The sequence below is a fragment of the Nelumbo lutea genome, chromosome 5 (assembly GCF_056320005.1).
Source record: "Nelumbo lutea isolate HS-2025 chromosome 5, American lotus-T2T, whole genome shotgun sequence".
In the NCBI taxonomy this organism is placed as follows: Eukaryota; Viridiplantae; Streptophyta; class Magnoliopsida; order Proteales; family Nelumbonaceae; genus Nelumbo; species Nelumbo lutea.
In genome coordinates, this window is record NC_142688.1 from 17,572,921 (window position 1) to 17,598,019 (window position 25,099).

The 25,099-nt window shown below is 38.0% G+C and overlaps 1 protein-coding gene across 3 annotated transcripts; it reads left to right on the forward strand.

Moving 5' to 3' along the window:
- The first annotated feature begins 1,408 nt into the window (after positions 1–1,408).
- On the forward strand, positions 1,409–24,575 carry EX1 (UvrB/UvrC domain protein (DUF3506)). 3 transcript variants are annotated; one of them, XM_088945129.1, is made up of 13 exons: positions 1,409–2,011; positions 4,597–4,713; positions 4,814–4,879; positions 6,066–6,172; positions 18,174–18,255; positions 18,634–19,341; positions 19,597–19,720; positions 19,880–20,049; positions 23,012–23,086; positions 23,194–23,286; positions 23,410–23,555; positions 23,748–23,804; positions 24,288–24,575. In XM_088945129.1, exons 1-11 carry the CDS (start codon positions 1,568–1,570, stop codon positions 23,500–23,502), a joined length of 2,079 nt encoding a protein of 692 aa, XP_088801255.1. In that variant the 5' UTR covers positions 1,409–1,567; the 3' UTR covers positions 23,503–23,555; positions 23,748–23,804; positions 24,288–24,575. The 3 variants fall into 3 exon arrangements, with proteins under 3 accessions (XP_088801255.1, XP_088801256.1, XP_088801257.1); XM_088945130.1 differs by having other exon boundaries at positions 23,753–23,804; XM_088945131.1 differs by lacking the exon at positions 23,748–23,804.
- Positions 24,576–25,099: the final 524 nt, after the last annotated feature.

Here is a 25,099-nt window from a genome sequence, read left to right on the forward strand (position 1 = left end):
TACATCAGAAATTTTGATTGTACTGATATTCTCAATGTATAGTTAATTATGCACATTGGGAGAATGATATCATGAACCCAAAAGACAATGTAATCATACGAAATTGCTATTCGTTTTGGTTTGGTTTAATTTCTAACTTGATAATTGAATTTGGATGCCCCAAATACGTGTGCTATGAGAGGTCTTCAATTCACTTGATTGAGGCATCCTAGGTTTCTCTTATTTTTTATTATGAATTATCCAATTAAGGTACCAAAAAAGGGTCATATTGAGTCGATACTTGGTCTTTAATCCTAAGTGTATAAATATGCTTGAGTCAAGGATTAAAGACCAAAAAGGGGTGGGGTGGTTTGCTCAAAATTAATCAAACATATATACTCTTCTCCCTAATTTGTAAACTTCTCACCAACTTTCTCTCCCTCCTTCCATCTCTTAGCTTGTTCACAAATTTATAGTTATCCACTACATGAAGTTCAATTTGGGAAGAATGTAATTTTTGCAATAAACAAAAAGACAGTTTGAAAGGAATGCAAATACAAATACGATAATATAATATAAAACCCTGTATTTTGTATGCATTTGTACTATTTCTTAATTGAGCCAAAACAAACAAAAATGTTATATCAAAACTTACATCCAATCATTTACATGCATGTATAATAGAGCAAGCATGACAATTGGGTTAAACTTACACATCCCAGGTCCCATAACTTCAAATGAATTTATACCTGCACGATCTTTAGAAGTTAGTGCACGATCTTGTGATAAGACATGTATTTGATAATAAGAAATGATGGTTCAGTCCAAAGGTCATAATTTTTAGGCCCAAACTAATGTTGGGTAAATGTTAGTTTGGAATTGATGTAAATTTATGAGTGGGCAATAGTGTGGGTATTTGACATTTTGAATGTTTATAGTTTCTATGGTGGAATTCAAAAATCTGCATTTGGGCCTTTCCTTACTTTTCCCGTTTGATAATTGGACTTAGGTGATGAATTCGGATCTACTCTTTATGGAGCGTGCCTCACAGCCATATCTCTCCATAAATAATGAGATGGGATCTGTTCCTCACAAATGGGCGCCTCACATGAAGGCATGGTAGGATGTGCTTGTGAGACGCCGGCTGTGGAGCAGATCCGTTCTCATAAATAATAAATATAAATATAAAAGATATTCCTGATGTGCGGCCAAAATAAACTGTAAGGTCAGAAGTGCGCTCGTGAGGAACAGACCCGGGCTCCTAGGTGGTGGGGCGCTCTCGAGAGCGCGCTCACTGAATATTGAGCCAATGGTTGACAATCGAGGTTCTGATAACGCAATGAGAGCGCGCTCATTAGATCAGGGCCACGCGTATCGCCACTCAATTTTGGTTACTGTATTGTCTGTTTCTGCGAAGCACCGCAACACTGGGCCCGTATCGCACCATGCGCATGCTAGCTTCGAGTCCGCATCCTCCTCATCAGTCCTGAGTCCTGATTCTCTCCGTCTCTGATCTATTCCCTTTCTTTTCCACCACAATCACGTAGTCTCTTTCTTCTCTCTCTCTTTGCTCTCTCATTTTGTGTTCATGGCGTCAGTTTCAGCTCCTCGTTTCCCTTCTCCAACTACTTACGCCGATCGAAACCCTCACAAATTCGCACTCGGAAGCGCCAAATTTGCAGTTTCTCCATCTCGATGTTCTCCGCCATTAAAAAGAGCCCCGATTCATTCCTCGTCCAGAACTTCAGACTCTGCTATTTGTCGCTGTCAGAACCGCTCAAGTTCTCCGTCGCCAGCGGACGATTACGTCCACGGAGGATGGGATTCCTTCTTGCAGGACGTCGTGAAAAAGGCAATTAAGAGGTTCGACGACTACAAAAATTCTTATTGGAACCAGTCGAAGACTGGATTGACCATTGATGTGATGGAAAGGGAGAAAGACAGTAAGGAGGTTGATGATTGGGATTGGGATCGGTGGAAGAAGCATTTCAAGGAGGTCGAAGAGCAAGAGCGGATTGTTTCGGTTCTGAAGGTACTTTAATTTCTGATTACTCTTAAAGGTTTTTATTACCGAGGACCTCACTTTTGTAGTTCCCGTTGAGAGGAATGTATTCAGGTGAAGGTTGTATGAAGAAGATTTAAACTGAAACTTAGGCTTAAGGGAAGTATATTAGGACAAAATCATAATCGATATGACATTCGAACAAAATTTGAATTACGGATATTGAATATGCGATAATTTGTGTAGCAGAAATGCAAATTTTGAGATGGATTATTGGGAAAACTAGAAAGGATAGGATCGGAAACGAAATTATTCAGAGGAACGTACGAGTGGCTCCAATAGGTATAAAACAATGGAAAGTAGAATAAGATGTTTTGTCATGTTTGGAGAAGAATATCTATAGCACCGGCGAGAAGAAGTTTTTTGTTACAAGTTGAAGATAAGAGGAGCTAGGGGCAGACCAAAAAGGTCATGGTGAAGGTAAGAAGAACTAGGGCCAGACTAAAATGGACACGGGTTGAAGTAGTAGGAAATGATTTAAGGGCTCATAATTTAGCAATGGTCATGGAACTGGACAGGGCTGAATGGAGGAAAGGTTATAGAAGTGTCATATTGCAATACTTGAAAAGACAATGATGTTACATCAAAACACCCAGAGATCTTTGTTTTTATGGGATTTACAGTAACATTAATAGAATTCTCCTCCTTTGAGAGAAACACTTGATTCATTAATCCTATCAGTTCTAAGTTCTTTGTATGGCTGAATATGTATGCTGATTCCTTAATACCAGTGTCATCCCTAATAAATCGTCTGGTGAAAATCCTGAGTTTCAGTTTGTAGAGGTAGCCAGTGTCCCCAGTCTTGAAAAAAGAAGTACCGAGTTCCATCCTTGCTCACAATTAATAATGTGCTCATTCTTTAAAGTTTAAACATGTTAAAATCATTATCTTTTTTTTTTTTTCTTTTTTTACACCTGCTCCTGTCTTGGTCATATTTTTTGTCTTTGAAGCCATCACTTCTCCTGGCTTACCAAGGATTCTAGAGGTTTATTCAGCCACTTACATTGGTTGTGGTCATGTCACTTCATCTCCTATTTATTTCATTCTCTCTCTCTCTCTCTCTTATATATCATATGAAATCCAATTGATATGGAAAAATGGTAGATAATCTAGATATTAAACTTGTACACTAATTCTTAAAGGTATTGCCAAAAAAAAATAGTTATGAGCAATTGTAAGTTTGAGCCATGCCCTACCATTCTAAGTTCCATAAGGATTTGGCAATAACTTATTCATTATGGGAAATTACTAATAGAGGCAAAGAAGCTTGACAACCTTTGTTGTTATAAAATTTGACACTCTGTAAGAAGCTCATGAGTTGCATGATAGCTTGCTCTAAGTCTCTAACAACCAAGAGGAACCACCTGGACTGGGAAATTTACATTCAGTCTTTGAAAAGGATGGGAAATTAGCTATGGATCTCCTAATTCATTGTATTCTAATTAGACAGCTCTGGCTTGTTTCTCTGAGTTTGGGCAGGGAAGGATCTTTTCATTGGGTCATGTTTAGCCAATGGAGATGGCTGAGACTCAGGCCCAAAGGAATTTCTACTGAGGGCCAAATGCTGGTAGTTTGGTACCAGCAATTTGGGGTCTTGGGAGGTGGATTTGACATCTACCTAACCTCTAGCTTGATGGGTGTGAAATGACTTCTCTAAGACTTAAACTTGTGTTCTCAAGCTTGTCAGTCTGAGATTTACCTTTGTGCCAAGGAATGACACTATCAGCTATGTTGCCAGATACAGCAAGGACATGGGTGGACAAAGTGTTGGATTTGAAATTTAGTTTTACACTAAAAATTGAAGAGTCTCACATAATATGACCAATGTCTTAAAACGTGGAGGCGTGCCGCGGGGCGTTCCACTACCTAGAGGCGTGAGGCGTAAGCCTCCTTAAGAGGAGGGGGATGAGGAGGAAGGTGGATCCCACTTTTCTTTATTTTTAATAAAAATCTTTTATATTAAGAAGAATGAAGAGGAAGGAGGATCCCACTTTCCTTCCCCTTATCTTTTCTTCCCTTCCCTTTCTTTTCTTTTCTTTTCCTTTCCTTTCCTTTTTTTCTTTTCTTTTTTTTTTCAGTCTTTTTATTTGAGGTGCGCATGAGGCACATGAGGTGTATGCCTCTAGCACACCTCATGAAAAAAGTGCATGAGGTGTACGCCTCAGAGGTGTCAGCGCCTCTGGTGTACGCCTCAGGGCATTTTGGGAGCGCCTTGCCCGGAGGCACGCCTCCAGGCGTATGCCTTCCATGCATTTTAAAACACTGCTCTGTACAGCTTCTCATTGCACAGAGACTTATTTGTATATTGACCCCTATTTTGAATGAAATACTTTACCTTATACTTTCAAAATAAAAGTCTTAACCATGAATATTATTGAAAGTTCTTTATGTTGCCTAGCTTTATGCATGTCTGTTCAAGGCAGACCTTCCTGACAATTTCTTAGTTTCATTGCTTTAAATGTTGGCGTGGCTATGTTCACCAGAGTTGTTATTTGATATTTTTATGCTATATAATTTTGCCTATGCTAACTTTTTTTTTTTCTTCATTTCAACAGTCACAGTTAGTTGATGCTATTTATAAAGAAGATTATGAAGAAGCTGCAAAACTCAAAGTAGCAATTGCAGCTGCAGCAACAAAGGACACTGTTGGCAAAGTGACTTCACATTTTAATGTAGGGAAATTGTCTTCTGTCTTCCATTTCATTCCACAAGTATATAATTAAGTTATCTTGTTGTTTCTGTCATTAATGAAAGACCTCTTTGTTGTTGTAGAGAGCAATCGAAGAAGAGCGTTATCAGGATGCATCTCGACTCCGAGATTATGCTGGCGCTGGATTGGTGAGTTAATTTCTGATATCTTGAGGATAATATACAAACACTTGTCAATTTGACATTTTGTATATTTATTTATTTATTTGTTCGCTATGAATCTTAATTATTTTGACCTCAAATGTCCTAGAAGTGGGTAATGGCATTTTCCTTCTCTCACACCATAATTGCCATCATCTTTACAGTTTGTTATTCCTGCAAGGATTTCCACATGTACCATCTTCATCCAGTCTCCTTTTACTGAACAAGCATATCTGATGTAATGAATTTCCTGCTTGCAAGAAAACATATGGAGTTTCTATTGATCCATTTGCTCAGGTTGCCATTGGGTCGTTTGATAACAGCTGAAGTGCCTGAACTGAATGATTTATTTCTTTGTCTTTTAGTGAATAAGTTAATAAGGAAGTTTTGAACTCCTTAATGGTTGAAGCTGAAGTTGGGTTGATTGCTTTACTGTCCATTGTTTTACTATTTAATTATTTTAACAACTAAAGCAAAAAGCAATAAGTCATTCAGTCCGGCCAGTTCAGCTCTTCCTAAACAGTCCCTAACACTAGCAGCCAGTCTGCTCTGTATTTCTTGGCACTGATCCTTCTTTTAATGGTAAAGAAAGAATTTATTAACAAGAAAAAAGAGTGCAATCTCAGGTGATATAAGATATCACCAATACAAGGAGAAACAGTAACCCCCTACTCCCTTGACACAATTTTCCAACAACTCCAGTAAACAAAAGCACAGGCTCCCTCTGCTGACCTACTGACTTGACCACTCTGAGTACACTTCATACCTTGCATGTTCAAACCAAATACCCTTATACCCCCTAATATTATAAGACTCCATCCCCTCCCCTTCCTTCCTCTACTCCATAGAGGGTTTTCCCCTGATTAAATATTAAAAATAGAATGTTTTGGTATTAATATTGCTAGCAAAAGAACGTTATGCTTTGGAAGCTATGCTGGTGTGTTGGTCAATTTGGTTTTTATAATCATGGAATAGTATAATGTATAGGAAAAGTGGGGAGGGCATTTTCTTGTTGATTATCTGTTATAGTGGGAAGGGCATCTTCAATCTGACAGATATCAGATATAAAAAATTTATCGGCTCAAGCCACAGGGATATTAAATATACCCATTCTATAATCCATGGATGGTGAATCCATTTCTTCTTATTCTTCCTAATTTTTATGTACTTTTAGGTGGGGTGGTGGGCTGGCATTTCAGAAGGCTCAGGTGATCCTTATGGTCGAATTATTCGTATAACTGCAGAACATGGAAGATATGTGGCAAGAAGTTACAGTCCCAGGTGGATCTCTAACATATTTTAAGGTTTCCATTTTGAGAATCACCAATGAATCTCCTAAAAGTTAGAAGTTACAATTCCAGGGTGATTGTACTCTATTCCATCTCTTCTCTTTGCTTTTTTATATTCATAGCAATTTTAGTTGTTGATTTAAAATGTAAATTCTATGGTACATTGGTACTATACTGTGGTTTCGGTTCTTGTATCATGAATCACTGCTTAGTTGTTCATGTTGCACATAGGAGCTTTGTAACTTTGCACCCATGTTTTTCTAGACATGGGCTTACATTTGTCTTAATCAGTAGTGGTGTTTGGTTATGATGGGCCAATCTAACATGTGCAATATTAAACAGCTGAACAGTGATTTTCAGTACCAAGGTGCCAAAAGCTGCTGTTACCATAGAATGATCCTAAAAAGAAATACTGTTTACCGGGAAGCAGTTGAACAACACTCCCTGTGCATATCTTTTATGCAAAACAAGTGGTGAAAGTGCCTTGCATATGCTAATCTCTTGCAATTTTGCTTCTGCTATGTGGATTTCTTTTTTTGCTCTTTCTGTGTGCAGGTGGACCCCTCCAGATGACTTGAGAAACCAGTTTAATGCCTTGTTCTTTTCCCCAGGCAAGATAATGTGGAGATGTATGAGTGCTACAGTAGTTTGGTGTTTATGGGAAAAAAGAAATGCAAGAATATTCAACGATAAGGCTAGGAGCATAGAAGAGAAGGGATTATTGAAAACATAATCATCAAGGTGGAGCACTGGGCTAAAACTATGGAGGAATTTAGACATTTTACCTCTGATGCGTTATGAGAAATTGAAGATCGGTGGCTGAATCCTCAGTTAACAGAATTATCAACTAATCATCATGGGTGGCACCGCCTATTGAATTATAATCTTGAATTTTGATGGTTGCAGCCTAGACAATCTTGGCCAATCAGGAGTAGGGGGAGTATTCAGAAATGATGCAGGGAATATATTAGCCTTATTTTCCTGGCCAGCAGGGGATGGTGACTCAACAAGGGCAGAATTGTGGGCGGTGTTGGAGGGATTGAGGGCAAGCACTATGAACTGCAGAAACATGACAGTAGAAGGATTCTCGGGTTGTCATGAGGTGGCTGAAGAGAAACAATAAGGGTCCGTGGAGATATAGACATGTAATTAGGGAGATATTAGAAATTATTGAGTTAAAGGTTACTTTTAGATGGGTACCGAGATCTGCCAATGGTATGGCAGATGGTTTAGCAAACTTGGGGGCATTAAGAAAATCAACTATTTCAGGGACAGTTTAGCCCAAGGTGGTAGTTGTATTGAATCCTAAATGTTGTGGTTAATTGAGGCTAACCACTACATTGGAATATCATATGAAACACTTTGTATTGATATCATATGAAATGCAACGATACTTGTTTTTCATCATTGTTAATAAAATTTATAACTGTTGCTTGTTAAAAAAAAAGAAGAGCAGTTGTGCAACTTTGGCCAGAATGGTCCAACCTAAGCCCAAACCTTCAATTCTAACCCATCCTGACCTGAAGCTAACAGAGCAAAAATGATCACTAAACTGTGTAATCCTAACCCCTAACCAATTTGACTCAGTTTTCTTAGTTTTTGATGGGGTTTGGGTTACTGCAGAAGAATGAAGTTCTCTCCCTTGGCATTGCAAGTCCTTTTTCCCTTGACAAAACTTGTTTGCTATACATCTCCTGCCCACCACATCTTCTGTAGCCAACTCCCACCTTGACATGTGTCTGTATTCCCTTTTCTTCACAAATATGCAGTTGGAGCTCAAAAGAATCGAACTTACCAGATCAAGAAGAAAAATATCAAAGCACCAAAACAATTGGAGAGAAGCCCGTGTGTCTTCACAATTGGTAGGTCAATCAAGAAGGGTGGCTATGGAGGTGGAAGGAATCAAACTTACCAGTTTTCTTAGTCTTTGTTATTGATCCCCAAAAAAAGGGCTTTCATTTTGCTTCCAACAGATATACTGTTGGAAATATTGTCATGTTATGTTAGATATGAAATGGGTAATGGGGATAAAATTAAATTCTGGTCTGATCTCTGGTGGGGAGAGTCTACCTTGGCAACCTTGTTTCCTATAATCTTTAATCTTTCCTTGAACCAAGAAACCACTGTATCAGCTTGTTTCTCCTTTACCTCCTCTATCCTTAACCGAAACCTGAACCTAAGAAGGCCCCTAAGCGATGGAGAACTTGAAGAGATTACCACCTTAACCCATTCCCTAAGGGAAGTCTATCTCTCCCCTTGGTCTCGTTCCCTGGCTCTTTCTCAACAAGTCCTTCTCCAAGGAACTAACAGCTGAAGAGAACGATGCCCGTTTCCCCTTAAAGAAGATCTGGCTTTCTCACATACCTCCTTGAGCCTGCTTCTTTGCTTGGGAGGCTTGCTTGAAGCCTTGAATATAATAAATACTGTTGATTTGATTCAGAAGAACTGTGGAAAGCCTTACATCTCCCCACATACCTGTATTCTATGCCTGCAGGATGGTGAATCTGCTGAATACATTCTAATTCACTGTCAGGTTACTAGACAGGTTTGGAACTTCTTTCTGAATCTTGTTGGGTTTTTGGTCTGCTCCGAAGTGTATCTTGGACTTCATTTGGCAATTGCAGAACTTCGGTTTTAGCAAGAGAGGAAAAACTTACTGGGCTACAGTAATTCATGCTGTCCTGTGGGGTGTTTGGGAGAAGAAACGGGCGAATCTTTGAGAACAAGAGCAGAGCTACTGCAGATTTGATTGCCATATCTTCTTTTACTACACAACTTGTGGAGTGTAAATGACTAAATGCTGAAATATTTAAAGGAACTTCCTTAAATGACTTGCAGAGGAACATAACCAATTTTTTTCCACCCTTCTTGTACATTGACAGTCCCATCGGCTTATTCCTCCACTCAAGAGAGGGATTTGATGCTAAACCTTGATGGTAGTGCTTTAGGAAATCCAGGGATGGCTGACATTGGTGGTGTGATCAGGGACAAGGATGGTAACACCTGCTGGGCCTTTAGTGGTTCAATAGGTATAGCAAATTCTACCAAGGCTGAAGTCCTGGCAGCCCTCACAGGTATTCAAATTGCTAAAGACTTGGGCCTTACAAGCTTAGCGATTGAAGGTGACTCGGCAAACTCAATCAAGTGGTTAGGGGAGAAAGATGGGGACCCTTGGAAGCTGGTCCATTATCTGACCGAGGCCAGGGACCGGCTGGTATAGATGCAACACTCATGGATTCCAAGACAGCAAACTCACTTGTAACTGAGTGTGTCTTCCTTTTTTTTTTTTTTTTTATCAGGGACCAGGTTCTCTTTATCAGTGACTTTACTCTTCTTGTGTAACTGAGTGTGTCTTCCTTTTTTTTTTTTTCCTGTGCATCTCATGTACCCAAGGATTAAAATTTCGATACGATATGCCTTGTATCGGGCGTATCATATCATTAGGTCCTGATACACCTGTCTGTAAGTGTTTTGGGCACCCTTTTTTTTTTAATAAAAATATAGTTAAATGCACCCCCAAAAATAAGGTTTTGAAAAAAAACTAAAAAATAAAAAATAAACGCGCACGCAATGATTTAAAAGGTGCACCTACGCACACAGGCAGTGCTTTAAAAGCGAAAGGCGCACTACTAAAAAAAAGCTAAAAAAAAGTAAAAAATTTCAAAAAAATGCCAAAAAATATAAAACATAATATTAATAAAAATATAAACTTATATTTTAAAACAAATGTTTTAAAAAACCTATTATCTAAAATTAAAATACATAAACATAGTATGTAAAGTAAAGCATATTCAAATGAGAATTTAAAAATGAAATCAAACATATTAAACATTTTCAAGCATATAAAACCCACAATCTCTTTTTTTCTCAATTACATCAAGTAGCTAATACTACCACCTTACTGGGTAAGTGGCTGTGAAGATTTCCAATGGACCAAGACAAACTGTGGACAAAAGTGATAAAGAGCATTCACGGGCTGACGGTAGATGGTTGGGATGCTGGAATTTCGGCAAGAGCTTAAGCAAAAACACCTTGGAAAGCCATCCATGCCATTCTTCCTTGTTTTCTTCCCTTTGTCAGGTACAAGTCGTCAGGTACAATTTGTTTCCTTCCCTTTTCTCCCTTTCTAGATACAAAAACTTAACTGTCTCTTCTTTAGTGTGGATTTCAGATTAATTGGGATTTGGGTTTCAGACGAGGCCTTAGAGATTCTGGGATGGATTTGGTGTGGTCCTTGATTTAGGTTCTCCAAAAGGTTTCTTTAGATCCGATTAAGGGGGATTCCCGAATTTGGACCCTCTCTTCTTTTGGATCTTTTAGTTGTGCCTCCTTTTTCAATGCCCTGGCCCACTCTTCTGTTGCTCCTGCCTCACCCTTCCCTTCTAAAGAAGTGTGGGGAAGACTGGTCCCACCTAGGGTTGGAGCACTCTGTTGGGAAATAACTTTGAAAAGAATTAATACCTGCAATCTTCTTCAAAGAAAGAAGCCTTTTTGGTGCTTGTCCCCGCACTGGTGTACCCTTTGTAAAGCTGATGGTGAGTCTTGTTCTCATTTACTTATATCTTGCTCTTTTATTTCTTCTATTTGGGAGTGGTTTCTCTCTTTATTTGGTTGCAGGTGGACTCCTCCATCATGCATTCATAGCCTCTTCACCTATGCAGTTGGTTGCCGGATAAAAAAGATGGGAAAAATCTTGTGGAGGTGTACTAAAGCAGCAGTTTGTTGGATGATTTGGGAGGAAAGGAACCAAAGGATATTTGCTGAAAAAGAAAGAAGTAGGGACACAATTATAGAAGTAATTTCATTGAGGGTATCACAATGGGTAAAAACAATGAATCTCTTTGAGGGTGTTCCTCTCTGATGGAAGGCTTTATCAAACTCAACTTTGATGGGTGCAGTGAAGGAAACCCAGGGCCATCAAGGATTGGTGGTGTGTTTAGAACAGAGGCAGGTTTAGTTATAGCTCTTTTTTCTAGACCAATTGGAGTTGGAGGCTCTTTGAGAGCAGAGATTTAGGCCCTCCTGGAGGGGGTAAAAAGGGCTAAGGAGTTGAATATAAATAAGTTGATTATTGAAGGTGATTCGCAAGTGGTAATTGGTTGGATAGAGAAGGCAAACGATGGGTTATGGGCTTACATTAATGAAAAAAGACGTTTTAAGTGTCTAACCCAAGGAATGGATGTGCGTGTCCGGTGGGCTAAAAGATGTGCTAATTCATTTGTAGATACTTTGGCCAAACAGGGGGTGGGAAGAAGTCATTTGTTTTGGGCTACTATGTAATCTTATTGTTGGGGGGGTGGTAAGAGGGTTTACCTCCCCCCACCTTCGTATTTTAATTTTCTTATAATTTAATGAAAGTTTCTTGTTACTGATAAAAAAAAATCAAGTAGCTAAGATGACATATTACATTCCTAATTGTACAAGCTATCTTTATGCTACGCCCCTCAAGGCAAGCCCAAACAAGTCCATGTTAAGGTCTTAAATTCTTAGTTTTCACACAAAAAATAATGATTTTATAGTTTTAATTGCTTTTAAGAAAATATTTTATTAGGATGAATGAATGGACAACATTACCAAATATGGGGCCACGAGGGGTGTGTTACGAGGTCTGGGGGTGGAGCCCCCGACCCATCTACTAGACTATTAAAAAGGAAAAAGCGTCAAATTTTCAAAAGGCGCATGCCTAGGTGTACTAGGTGTGTGCCTTTTGAATGGGCTGTGCCTAGGACTTGGGTGAGGCGCTTACCCTAAAATGTGCCTCTCGTGTGCGCCTAGGTGCGCCTTTTAAATCACTGCGCACAGGCGAGGCGCATTTTAGGGTAGGTGCCTCGCCCTGGTCCTAGGTGCAGCACAGGCGCACGCATGGCGTGCCCAGGCGTGCGCTTGATGCGCCTTGCGCCTTGGCCCAGGCGTGTGCCTTTTGAAAATTGTACACTTTTTTGCACTAGAGCTTTGAGAACCCCCTATTTGGTAATGTTGTTCATTCATTCATTTTAATAAAATATATTCATAAAAGGCAAATAAAATTATAAAATCATTATTTTTGTGTGAGAATTAAGAATTTAAGACCCTAACATGGACTTGCTTGGGCTTGCCTCGAGGGGTGTGGCACAAAGGCAACTTGTAGAATTAGGAATGTAATATGTTTTACATCACATTAGCTACTTGAAGTAATGCACTTGAAGAAAAAAAGAGATTGTGGGCTTTACACGCTTGAAAATGTTTTATATGTTTGATTTTATTTTTACATTTTCATTTGAATATGCTTTACATGTTATGTTTATGTATTTTAATTTTAGATAATAGGTTTTTTAAAACCATTAGTTTTAAAAATTAAGTTTATATTTCTTGTTAATATTATTTTAATAATTTTGCATTTTTTTTTAATTTTCTGACATTTTTTTTATGTTAGCAATTTTTTGTATTTTTGTGCCTTGCTTTAAAAAGGCGCACGCCTCGCCTTGTGCCTCTTGCCTCGGGTGCACACATGGTTCAAAGTACCGATATGCCTCTGCCGATACACAGGGGCGTATCGATACTTTGAACCTTGCATGTACCTTCTCTGAATTAATGAATATAGTTATCTTTTCTTGAGAAAAAAATATAGTCATGTTATGTTTGTTGTTTATATGTGCTACGAAATTATAGGCTGTAAATATGTAGTATTAGCCCAATTAGGAATAGCTTGATTATAGGAATTATTCTTTCTTTGATTTTCTTCATTTTTTGTGTCCGCAAGGCTGTATGATTTTCTTCATTTTTTGTATCTACAAGGTTGTATGATTTTCTTCCATTTTAGTATCTGCAAGGCTGTATGATTTTCTTCATTTTTAGTATCTACAAGGCTGTATATATATGTACTACTTTCTCAATAGAAAATCATCAATTTCTTCCAATTCTTGTTCTATCACATGGTATCAGAGCTGGAGACACCAATTCTAGTCTGAAACTAATTTCTGGTTTTCTTCCCTCTGCTGCCCAAGTGAGCAGCTTTGAATTCTTTACGTTGCCCAAGTGAGCAGCAGCTGCGATCTCTAGGTCACCCATTCCGAGTGACATCTGCATCTCATTGTCCCTACCAGTGGTAGCGGAATCCCAGATCGGCCTACCCACCTTCACCCATCTCTACTTCACTTCGATCGGGAGAGGGCTTTCAAGTCTGCAATAGGTCGGAGAGTAGCACAACAGCCTCGATGTTACTCTTGTGGTGTTTGTTTGCCCATCAGGAAAGTCTTTCTTCTCTGTTCTTTTTATACAGTTGATATTTCGGTGCTGCTAGTTGTGGTTGTTTGCTGTTTGGGTGTTGCATATGCTGACGATTCTGTTTTATTGGCTTTGCTGGTTGTTAAAAGTTTATTTTCCTGTGTTTATGATAGAGGTTGAACAAAAGAACTTGGCTATGCCTAGTGTTATCCCCATTCTGTCTAAGATCATTGAACAAAAACTAAACGAGACTAATTATTTAGACTGGAGTAAGATTGTTCGTTTGTATTTATGGAGTATCTCTAAGGACAACCATCTGACTAAGGACCCTCCTACTGATGAGACCCGCACTGAATGGCTAAGGATTGATGGTCAATTGTTTTTGCAAATCTGCAATTCTATTGAGAACGAGTATGTTAGTCATGTCTCTCACTATGAGTTTGTAAAAGAACTAATGGAATATTTGGCTTTTCTGTTCTCTGGTAAAGAAAATATTTCCCGTATTTTTGTTGTTTGCAAGACATTTTATCGGGCTAAACAACATGATCATTCTCTTCAGACCTATTTCATGAATTTCAAACGCACTTATGAAGAATTGAACGCTTTGTTACCTTTCAGTACTGATATCAAAGTTCAGCAGACTTAACGTGAACAGATGGCTATTATGAGTTTTCTGGCCGGTCTTAATCCTCAATTTGATGGTGCTAAATCACAGATTCTGTCTAATCCTGAGATTGCTTCTTTAAAAGAGGTCTTTACAAGGGTCATTCGTACAGATACTGATTCCCATACCTCACCTGTACAGCAACCTAGTGCACTTGTCAGTCAGAATAGTGGATCAACTGGCCGGTCTCGTTCTCAGAATAGTAGCAGAGGTGGCAGTAATAGTGGTTGGAATGCTGGAACTCGGGCCACAGGGGGAGTAGTTTGCTACTATTGTCATGAATCATGACACACTAAAAGGACTTGCCAGAAATTGTTAAAGAAAAACCATAAGTCTTCTGGGTTTCAGTCAGCTCATGTTGTAACTACGAGTGATGCTCCTCATCCATCGACAAATCAGACCATTACAATTTCTGCAGATGAGTATGTGAAATTTACCCAGTATCAAGAGGCATTAAAGAACTCTCAGTCCATCATTGCCCTTGCTGAGTCAGGTAAAACCAATACATGTCTTCTTTCTTCTTCCTCTCAGTGGGTCATTGATTCTGGTGCAACAGATCATATGACAGGTAATCCTAGTCTCTTTTCCACTTTCCAATCACACACTTTTCCTTCTTCAGTCACCTTAGCAGATGGTTCTATTTCTTCAGTCATTGGTTCTGGCACTATCAATCCCACACCAACACTTTCTTTGTCATCCGTATTGAGTTTACCAAAATTTTCTTTTAATTTGGTATCTGTTAGCAAACTCACTCATATTCTTAACTGTTGTATCTCATTCTTTCCTGATCATTGTCTGTTTCAGGATCTTATGACGAAGAGGATTATTGGTAAAGGACGAGAATCAGGAGGTCTGTACATTTTAGATACCTAGGAACCTCAGACCATTTCTTATTCCAGTACTTTATCTCCTTTTGAAGCTCATTATCGGTTGGGGCATCCATCTTTACCTTTGTTAAAGAAGTTATCTCCTCAGTTTCATGATGTATCTTCTTTAGATGGTGAGTCTTGTCAGTTTGCAAAACATCATCGTCTATCGTCTGTTTCTTGAGTTAATAAAAGGGCTAGTCATGCTTTTGAGTTAGTACATTAAGATGTTTGGGAACCTTGTCCTATTATGTCTAAGATTGGATTTCGATATTTTGTTACCTTTGTGGATGATTTTTCTCGTATGACTTGGCTTTATTTAATGAAATCTCGTTCTGAGTTGCTTTCACATTTTAAAACCTTTTGTGCTGAAATAAAAACCCAGTTTGATGTGTCTGTACAAACATTGCAAAGTGATAATGCCAAGGAATATTTCTCTGATTCCTTCTAGACTTACATGGCTCAGAATGGAATTCTCCGTCAATCATCTTGTGTTGATACTCCATCTCAAAATGGAGTGGTTGGGAGAAAAATAAACATCTTCTTGAAACTACTAGGGCTCTTTTATTTCAAACACATGTTCCTAAACAGTTTTGGGCTGATGCTGTTTCTACAGCGTGTTTTTTGATTAATCGCATGCCTTCCACTGTTCTAAATGATTAGATCCCTTATAAGATTTTGTTTCCTAATAAATTTGTGTTTCCCGTTGAACTTCGTATCTTTGGATGTTCTTGTTTTGTTCGTGATGTTCGTCCGCAAGTTTCCAAATTGGACCCCAAATCATTAAAATGTGTCTTCCTGGGATACTCTCGTCTCCAAAAAGGGTACATGTGTTTTTCTACTCTCTTGAACAGGTACCTTGTGTCAGCTGATGTTACATTCCATGAACATCTTCATTTCTTTACTGCTCCATCTACACTTGTGTCTCCACAAGAGGATGATGATCTACTAGTGTATTATGTCATTGGTCCAGACGCTAGTGTTGTTCCAATACCCCCCCCACCACCTTCTCAACCAAAACTGCCTATTACTCAAGTCTATTCTTGATGACCTAATCCTTCTGTGACAAGTCCGGTACCGGTTTCTTCTTCGTCATCAGATCCAATGCCCAGTGATATTGATCTACCTATTGCTCTTCGGAAAGGTAAACGTCAGTGTATTTATCCAATTTCCTCTTATGTTACCTATGATCGTTTGTCCTCTACTTTTTGTTCGTTTGTTGCCTCTCTTGATTCTGTAGGGATTCCCAAAACTGTTCACCAGGCTTTATCCCATCCTAGGTGGCGTGATGCCATGCTTGAGGAAATGAATGCCTTGACTAAGAATGGTACTTGGGATCTGGTCGATTTACTTGCTAGTAAGAAAGCGGTTGGATGCAAGTGCGTCTTTGCAGTCAAATTTAATTCTGATGGATCAGTGGCTCGCCTGGTGGCCAAAGGCTATGCACAGACATATGGAGTGGACTATTCTGATACTTTCTCCCCTGTGGCAAAATTGACTTCATTTTGATTATTTATTTCTCTGGCAGCTACATATGATTGGCCACTTTACCAGCTTGATATTAAAAATGCTTTCCTGCATGGAGTTCTTCAGGAGGAGGTTTATATGGAGCAACCACCTGGGTTTGTTGCTCAGGGGGAGTTTGAGAAAGTTTGTTGTCTTCGAAAATCGCTGTATGGACTAAAACAGAGTCCTCGAGCTTGGTTTGGAAAATTCGGTCAGGCAATAGAGAGGTTTGGGATGAGGAAGTGCAAATCTGACCATACTGCTTTCTATAAGCAGTCCACATTTGGCATCATTCTACTTCTTGTATATGTAGACGATATTGTTATCACTGGGAGTGACACGAAGGGAATCTCATCCTTGAAATTCTTCTTGCAGAGCCAGTTCAATACTAAGGATTTGGGGCACCTAAAATACTTCTTGGGGATTGAGGTGGCAAGGAGTAAAAGAGACATTTTCCTGTCTCAGAGGAAGTATGTTTTGGACCTGTTAACAGAAACTGGGTGTCAAACCATGCAGTACTCCAATGCTTCCTAACCAGCAACTCATAAAGGATGGAGATGCTTTTGATGATCCTGAACGATATAGAAGATTAGTTGGAAAGTTGAACTATCTCACAGTGACTCGTCCAGACATTGCTTACTCAGTTAGTATTGTAAGTCAATTATGTCCTCTCCTACAGTATATCATTGGGCAACCTTAGAACAAATCTTGTGTTACTTGAAAGGAGCTCCTGGATGGGGGATACTGTATCGGAATCATGGTCACAGTAACATTGAGTGTTTTTCTGATGCGGATTGGGCAAGTTCCAAGATTGATCGAAGGTCCACTATTGGCTATTGTGTTTTCGTTGGTGGTAATCTGGTTTCGTGGAAGAGTAAGAAGCAAAACGTGGTGTCGCGATCTAGTGCAGAATCTGAGTATAGAGCAATGGCACAAGCTTCATATGAGGTTATGTGGGTTTCTCAACTCTTAACTGAGGTTGGTCTTAAAGTCTTAGTTCCAGCGAAGCTATGGTGTGATAATTAAGCTGCGATTTATATTGCTTCAAATCTAGTTTTTCATGAACGAACTAAACATATCGAGATAGACTGTCATTTCGTTCGTGAGAAAATTCAACAAAACTTGATCTCTACAGCATATGTGAAGACTGGAGAGCAGTTAGGAGATGTCTTTACAAAAGCTCTTAATGGAGCTCGGATTTCTTATATTTGTAACAAGCTGGGCATGATTGACATCTATGCTCCATCTTGAGGGGGAGTGTTACAAAATTATAGGCTGTAAATATGTAGTATTAGCCAAATTAGGAATAGCTTGATTATAGGAATTATTCTTTCTTTGATTTTCTTCATTTTTTGTATCCACAAGGCTGTATGATTTTCTTCATTTTTTGTATCTGCAAGGTTGTATGATTTTCTTCCTTTTTAGTATCTGCAAGGCTATATGATTTTCTTCATTTTTAGTATCTACAAGGCTGTATATATATGTACTACTTTCTCAATAGAAAATCATCAATTTCTTCCAATTCTTGTTCTATCACAATATGGAGTAATTTGTTTATGCTCTGTTGCTAGTCATTCACTCTCTTGAGTGAAAGCTCAATGTCTTGGTTGTTTTAAATAAGAAGATTGGGCTGTATAGACAAGCACTTTTTACATGCTGTTATGTATGATCATCTCACTCTCGATACAATATTGTTACATTTTATTTAGAATTTTAAATTGTGAAGCCCTTTTATTAACTCTCACTGTTATCAGACAGCTTGCCACTGCTACAGATGGAGTTCCCTTGTTTGAGATTTACCTGGCCATGAACGACAAAGGTGAATATAGACAGCAGGTATGTTCTCATGATTCATTGGAATTCCTGTTATTTAATATGTTGTATAAATTCAAATCGTTATATCCACATCTGAAAATTGTTTGCATGACCTTGTGTACTTAATTGTAATGGGATATTTCTGTCTATGTTTCACTGCTTATTAATTGTTATTCTCTTGTATATCCTTCCTACTCTATGCTTTCCTCTATCTAGAGATAATACTAGATGCTTGATGTTTCAAACCTGAAGGTGTCTATACCATATAATTTTTTTTTCACCTGTTTAAATATCAGGTTTGTTATATTACCTTGATTATTACACGAGTTGTTTTACCATGATTATTACATTTACAACCATCTGTATGTTTCTATTGCCTAAGAGTTGCATGGATTTCAGGCAGTATACTTGAAACAGAATAGGGGGAGCTCCGGAAGTTCTCCAAAGAAGTCATCCAGCAGATTAGATGCTAGCAGCAGCTTAAATGAGTCAGCTGAAGGAAAAGATGATATATCTTCTACAATTACCGAAGATACCGAAGAAGATGGTGATGACAGAGATGATGATTTTGATGCGGCTGAAGGGCTATCTGGTTTTCAGAATATCTTGCAGGATATGATTCCTGGAGTCAAAGTCAAGGTTTTGAAAGTGACAGCACCAGGGAAGGTAGACAGAGATATAATCTCAAAGGTAATTGAACAGATCATGGAGGAAGAAGATGAAGAAAATGATATGGAGCTAGATATTATAGAGACAGAAGACACAGATAAAGCTGAGAAAGATCAAGATGGGATTGAAATGAATGATGATAGTGGAGTTAGTGAAGACAGAAGTGAAATGGCAGTGAACGTTGTAATTGGTGGTCTTGTACAGCTTTCAAACAATGTACCTTCTAAGGATTTACTTCGAGTGCCAGCCAGGCTAGAGAAAAAAGGACGCTTATCGTTTTCATTTTCTATAGAAAAAGATGGCAGTAGACAGCAAGCTGGTAGTAAAGGAAAGGCATCACCAGCTAAAAATGATATTCTTCATGGTCAACGCAGCATTGACCGTATAATGTCTGATCTTGCCAAGTTTATCATCACAAGGGAGAAAATACCCATGAAGGTTGGGTTTCCCTCGTTTGTTCACTTATATTAGTTATTATTATTATTAGTGTTGTTGTTATTGTTATTGTTATTATTGTTGTTGTTGTTGTTGTTCTTATTATTATTATTGTTCTTCTTCTTCTTCTTCTTCTTCTTCTTATTATTATTATTATTATTATTATTAATTTGCTTGAGATGGGTCAGCCAGCCAAGAAATTTAAAGAAGTTAACCTAAAAGATGGTTGATCCTTGTATCATAATCTGGATTGTGCAGGTGCTTAAAGATGTAGGAGAATTAATAAATCTCACCCTTAACCAAACTCAAAACCATCAACTTCTATCTGGGTCAACAACTTTTAATCGCATTGAAATACCGACATCTTCGGATCCTCTGACAGGTGATTTAATTAGAGAAAATATTGATTTATTTTATATGTATATCATTCTGCATTGCACTGTCTTCTTTTTAATCTATAAAATATCTATTTACATGCTCCCATGGGGTTCTGTATTAAGATAAACTATCAACTGATTGAGAAGATTCCCATTTTTAACAGGACTATACATTGGAGCTCATGGGTTATACACCTCAGAAGTTATTCATCTTAGGCGCAAATTTGGTCAGTGGCAAGAAGATGGTGGGACTCAGAAGGTTCAGAATCTTGAATTTTATGAGTACGTGGAGGCAATAAAACTAACAGGGGATCCTTATGTACCAGCTGGCCAGGTTTTTTTTTTCTTTTGCTGATTCAATTACACCATATGTTGAGTCATTGATATTGGATCATTAACAATAACTTTATTAATTTATGAACATACGTTGATAAATTGAACTTGTTTAATCAGCATGTTGCAATATCTAATGAAACTTATAGATAAAAAATGTAGTTTTACATAGCAGCAGCAAGATTTGTATATAACTCCATTAATCAATAGCATTGTTTCACTTCTAGACGGTCTAATAATTATTATTCCCCTGATTAATTTTGGGCTTTTTTGAGAAGGTTTTGTATATCAAACAGTGTATTTTTATCTTCTGCTAATAGTATACAGTGGTGAAAACACTGATTTTATTGAATGGATTTGAATCCTCCTAGGATCCAAATTTTGTTCCTCTGCATCAGGCATATACATGGTGTGACTAATAGGAGGATCATAAAAATTATTAAATGGCATACAATTTGTAGGAATGATTTTGGCTCTGAAGGGGTTTCTTGTGTCCAAAACCAATAACAAGTATGCAGTTTGGATATGGATGAAACTTCAATGTTGCATCTTAAACTTACACTATGATGTCACTGTCATGCATTGATTTAAAAGGTGTGCCTAGGCGCAATGGCAATGCGCATTTTAGGGTATGCACCTTGGTATGTGCTTGGTGTCTGCTTGGTACACCTAGGCATGTGCTTGGTGTGCCTTGCGCTTCAGCCCAGGCCCATGCCTTTTGAAAATTTGTGCATTTTTCTGTTTTTATGCCCAGCAGCTGGGTCGAGGGCTCCCCCCCGGACCCCTGACGAAGCCCCTCAAGGTAAGCCCAAACAATCCATATTAGGGTCTTAAATTCTTAACCCCTATAAAAAAGATTTTATAATTTTAATTGTGTTTTAAAAATATCTTTGTTAGGATGAATGAAAGAGCAATATCTGTAGTTCCAATCAAGTATTTAATCTAACTAGGGTCCTAATATGGACTTGTTTGGGCTTGCCTTGAGGGACTTGGTACAAAATTGGATTGTAAAATAAAGAATGCATAATGTTTAACATAACATTAGCTATTTGAAGTAATGCAATCGGTGGAAAAATAAAGAGATTATTGATGAAAAAAGAAATTGTGAGTTTTACATGCTTGAATATGTTTTATATGTTATGCTTGATTTTATTTTTAAATTTTCATTTTAAATATGTTTTACATGTTATGCTTATGTATTTTAATTTGAGATAATAGTTTTTTTAAAACATTTATGTTGAAATTTAAGTTTATATTTTTAATTAATATTATATTTAATGTTTTTAACTTTTTGCATTTTTTGGAATTTTAAAAATTTTTTTAGCATTTTTGCACCTTGCTTTGAAAAGGCGTGTGCCTCGCACCTCTGGTGCAAAATGCCCCTTGCATTTTTAAAATACTGCCATCATGGCTTTTAAAAATCTAGAAGCGCAAAGGGGGAACTGCTGATTGTGCTCTTGGCATGCTGAATTTGAAGAATAAATATATTTATGAAGTCATGGCTTTTAAAAATCTAGAAGGGCAAAGGGGGAGCTGCTGATTGTGTTCTCGACGTGCTGAATTTGAAGAATAAATATATTTATGAAGTCCAGGAGTGTTGCTTAAAAGCTCATGGAGGATACTCTAGAGTCTAGATGTCGGTATGGAGGGAATCTTCTGTTGAGCTGTAGAGGTATTTGGCTGCTACATCGGGGAGAAGAATGGAATGAAGTTGCTAATCATGATCTATTAGTGGGAAAAGGACAGAGGCCGTTTGGAGTAGCACCAACTCTGGCATGAGATTTTGACTCTAGTAATAAGTATGTAGAGGAAATACTGCTGTGTTTGGCATCAATTTTTTTTGACAATTCATTATTTTGTAGCTATTCTCCAAGGTCAAATAACATTGAACCTGTGGAATGGGTGGACAACAATGACAATGCTAGGTTTATAAATCAAATGATGACATTCTTTTCTTGTTTCATTTTAACAGGTGTGCAACTTGGGTGGGTCCAACCCAAGCCCGACCTGACCCAGCCTGTATGTATGTGTGAAGTATGCACATGTACATTTGTAAATGAAATTTGTACATATTTTCAATCAATTTTACTCAAATTGGGCCATAAATCCCAATTGTCTAAAAATGTAAAAATAAGTTCTTTCAAATCTGACTAACCTGGCCTGGCCCAGCCCAAGCTCAACCTGGGTTGTATTGGGTTAAGCTCAGGTTGGGCCTGGATTGATAAACTTGGGTTGGGCCAGGCCTGAGCCCGAGGTTTGCATTTTTAGGGTTGGGCTTGAGTTGACCTTCAAACTGACCTAAAACGCCCAAGTTGCACCCCTACATTTTAATAAAGTTTCCTGTTATCCATAAAAAAATCATAATTAGATAAGTTCAGCAGAGCATATGCAGAGACTTGAGATTTGAAGAAATAAAGGCGAAGCTTGAACTACTGAATGAATCTTGAATTTTTTGTTCTTGGTTGTGCTATTATGCCTTTTGGTTTACTGTCTATCTGAGGAATAGACCTTATCCAGATCCAATAATGCAGAACTAAGCAAAATTTTGTCAGGATATGGATCTCAGACCATGCATTTTCTTCTAGGATATATCCCATGATCTAATATGGATAACTAAATGATTGAACATGAGCCACTCCAGTCAACTGGATTCCAGATTCAACATGAGTACGGGGTGTGAATTAGGTTGCCCAATTTGAAGAATTTCAACCACATTGGGCTCAGGTTCAGGTTTGGGCTCATTCAAAATTTTACAAGTTCTCAACCCAATCTGATTAAAGTTGCACCTGTAAATGAGGGATTTCACTATTAGAATACCGACTAGATCTGACTAATCTTCATCAGATTATCTGGCTTGTTTTATGCCCATGTTAAAACCAGTGCCGTGTTTATCACTGTGATGCATTTTATCTCTATTTCTATGAAACTTTGGAGCAAAATAGGACATCTGTGGGTTTATGCAGGTAGCATTCCGTGCAAAGGTTGGCAAAAGAAACCAGCTACCTCACAAAGGGATCATTCCTGAAGAGTTTGGAGTGGTACTATCTTCTTCGGAAAGATTCCAGCCACCTTTATTTTTTTTCTTTTTATTTCTTTCATTTTCCCCTTTATTAGTTGATGTATTTATAATCTATTTTCTGTTCAGGTTGCTCGATATAGAGGACAAGGCAGGCTTGCAGAACCTGGCTTCCGGAATCCACGATGGGTAGATGGTGAACTTGTTATTCTTAACGGAAAGGTTTTCATTTTTTCACAATTTTTTGTCCACACTATGATCTGAAATTTGCAAAATATACTTTCTGTTTCATTTGTGCGTTGCTGCTACTGATTATATGATGCTTAACTAATTGGGTCTCTGCAGCACATTAAAGGGGGACCTGTTGTTGGATTTGTGTACTGGGCTCCTGAATATCATTTCTTGGTATTCTTCAATCGGCTAAGGCTACAGGAATAGATTCACATTGTTCATACAGTTTCAGCATATTCCTTTTGTTCAGATTGGATGAGGTAAAATGTTCCTTCATTATGACCAATAAGAATTCTACATGTCATTCCATAGTTGCAATAAAACAGCACGAGGAAAGCTCATTAACAATTAAAAGCTTGGTAACACCTTTGGGCAACTGAATCTCATTAATAATTTTCAATTGCTAAATGTCCAGGAATGACTAAATATCTTATATGTTTGTCATTGTTTAGCACAGGCATGAAGTGTCATGAATGTCCCTGCTAGCATGTATATGCATACAGATTAAGGTAAAATGCTGGAATAAGTGGGAATTCTCCAACTTTGGATATTTGTTTATCTACTTTGTGGTGGACCTAATCCTGCTGATTGCATTTGAGACCCATTGAAGAGTGTATTTGGCCTCCAGGAGGAGAAATTATGTAAAATAGACTTTTGTTAGGTAAAAAGAAAATAGCAAGGAGTTTTATGTTTCTCTTGGGAAGATTTAGGGCGGATGAACTTCTTTGTTATTGATGTTGTCATCATCATGATCAATCAATTTTGTGTGGGAAAGTGGGGTTTTGTAGAACTGAAGCAGCTATTCACTCATTCAGAATGATGCATTTATGATCTAATGCACACACACGTTCTAGCATCATATTATTCATAAACTTTACAAGCACAACTTGTGTTCCACATTGGCTAGCTTTGGGTAATCAATCTAGATAGAACAGAAAAATCTAATGACAATCTCTTAACATTGGCTAGCTTTGTGCTGTATCTTTTTGCAGGTTTTTGTTACATAATCCAGTAAGGTATTTTCTTTTGAGACCGTTAAAGAGAAGGGTACTATTTTGAAATAGAGCAGTAGAGAGAACTAGGTGACGTTGGAGCATATGTGCAGAGCTGACTCACTGACAGGAACACTTTAAAACATATTCATTTTTCTTCAGGCACTTCTTTTCCTCTCTGTATATCAATGGGATTGCATTCCTTTGTATATAGTGCAAGTCAACTAATCAACAGGTTAAAATCTTTGACATGTTATTTATCAGAAAAAGAAATTTTTATCTTTGTTACATCATGTTTCCACATCAAGCTTATAAATATGCTCTCCCTTGTGCATGTATAGAATGGCCATAGGATTTTATTTTGTTTCTATTTTTAGGCCATGACTTGCTATAATTGCTGAGGTGTAGCTCATCAATTGGAAATGCCATGTTAATTTAACTTTGAATATATAATTGGAAAGAAATTTATGATCCTTTTGGTTTCCCTTGAGAATGAAATCTCATTCCTGCTGATTTCAATTCCCATTCCCATTTTTGTCTGAACCAAACAGATTATGGGAATAGACCATTCCGATATCGATTCTGATTCTGTTCGAATGGAATTTCATTGTGGAGGGAATGACCATTATACCAAGAATGAGAATGGGATTCTGATTCTATCCAATTAAACAGTTGGAATTCGATTCCGATTCCAGACCCCCTTCCCGTGAGCCAAATGGGCCCTTGCCATCAACATGTTCTAATGAGCTCATATCTACTACCCACATGTACCAACGAGACGCAACAGCCGTTCATCGGGAACTTCTCCCATT

What these genes read in the sequence shown, in the direction of transcription:
- EX1 (XM_088945129.1), top strand. Translation starts at nt 1,568, where the DNA reads ATGGCGTCAGTTTCAGCTCCTCGTTTCCCTTCTCCAACTACTTACGCC. An exon ending in GGGAGAAAATACCCATGAAG is followed by an intron (nt 19,342 to 19,596) that starts GTTGGGTTTCCC and finishes TGGATTGTGCAG; the next exon opens with GTGCTTAAAGATGTAGGAGA. An exon ending in ATCTTCGGATCCTCTGACAG is followed by an intron (nt 19,721 to 19,879) that starts GTGATTTAATTA and finishes CATTTTTAACAG; the next exon opens with GACTATACATTGGAGCTCAT.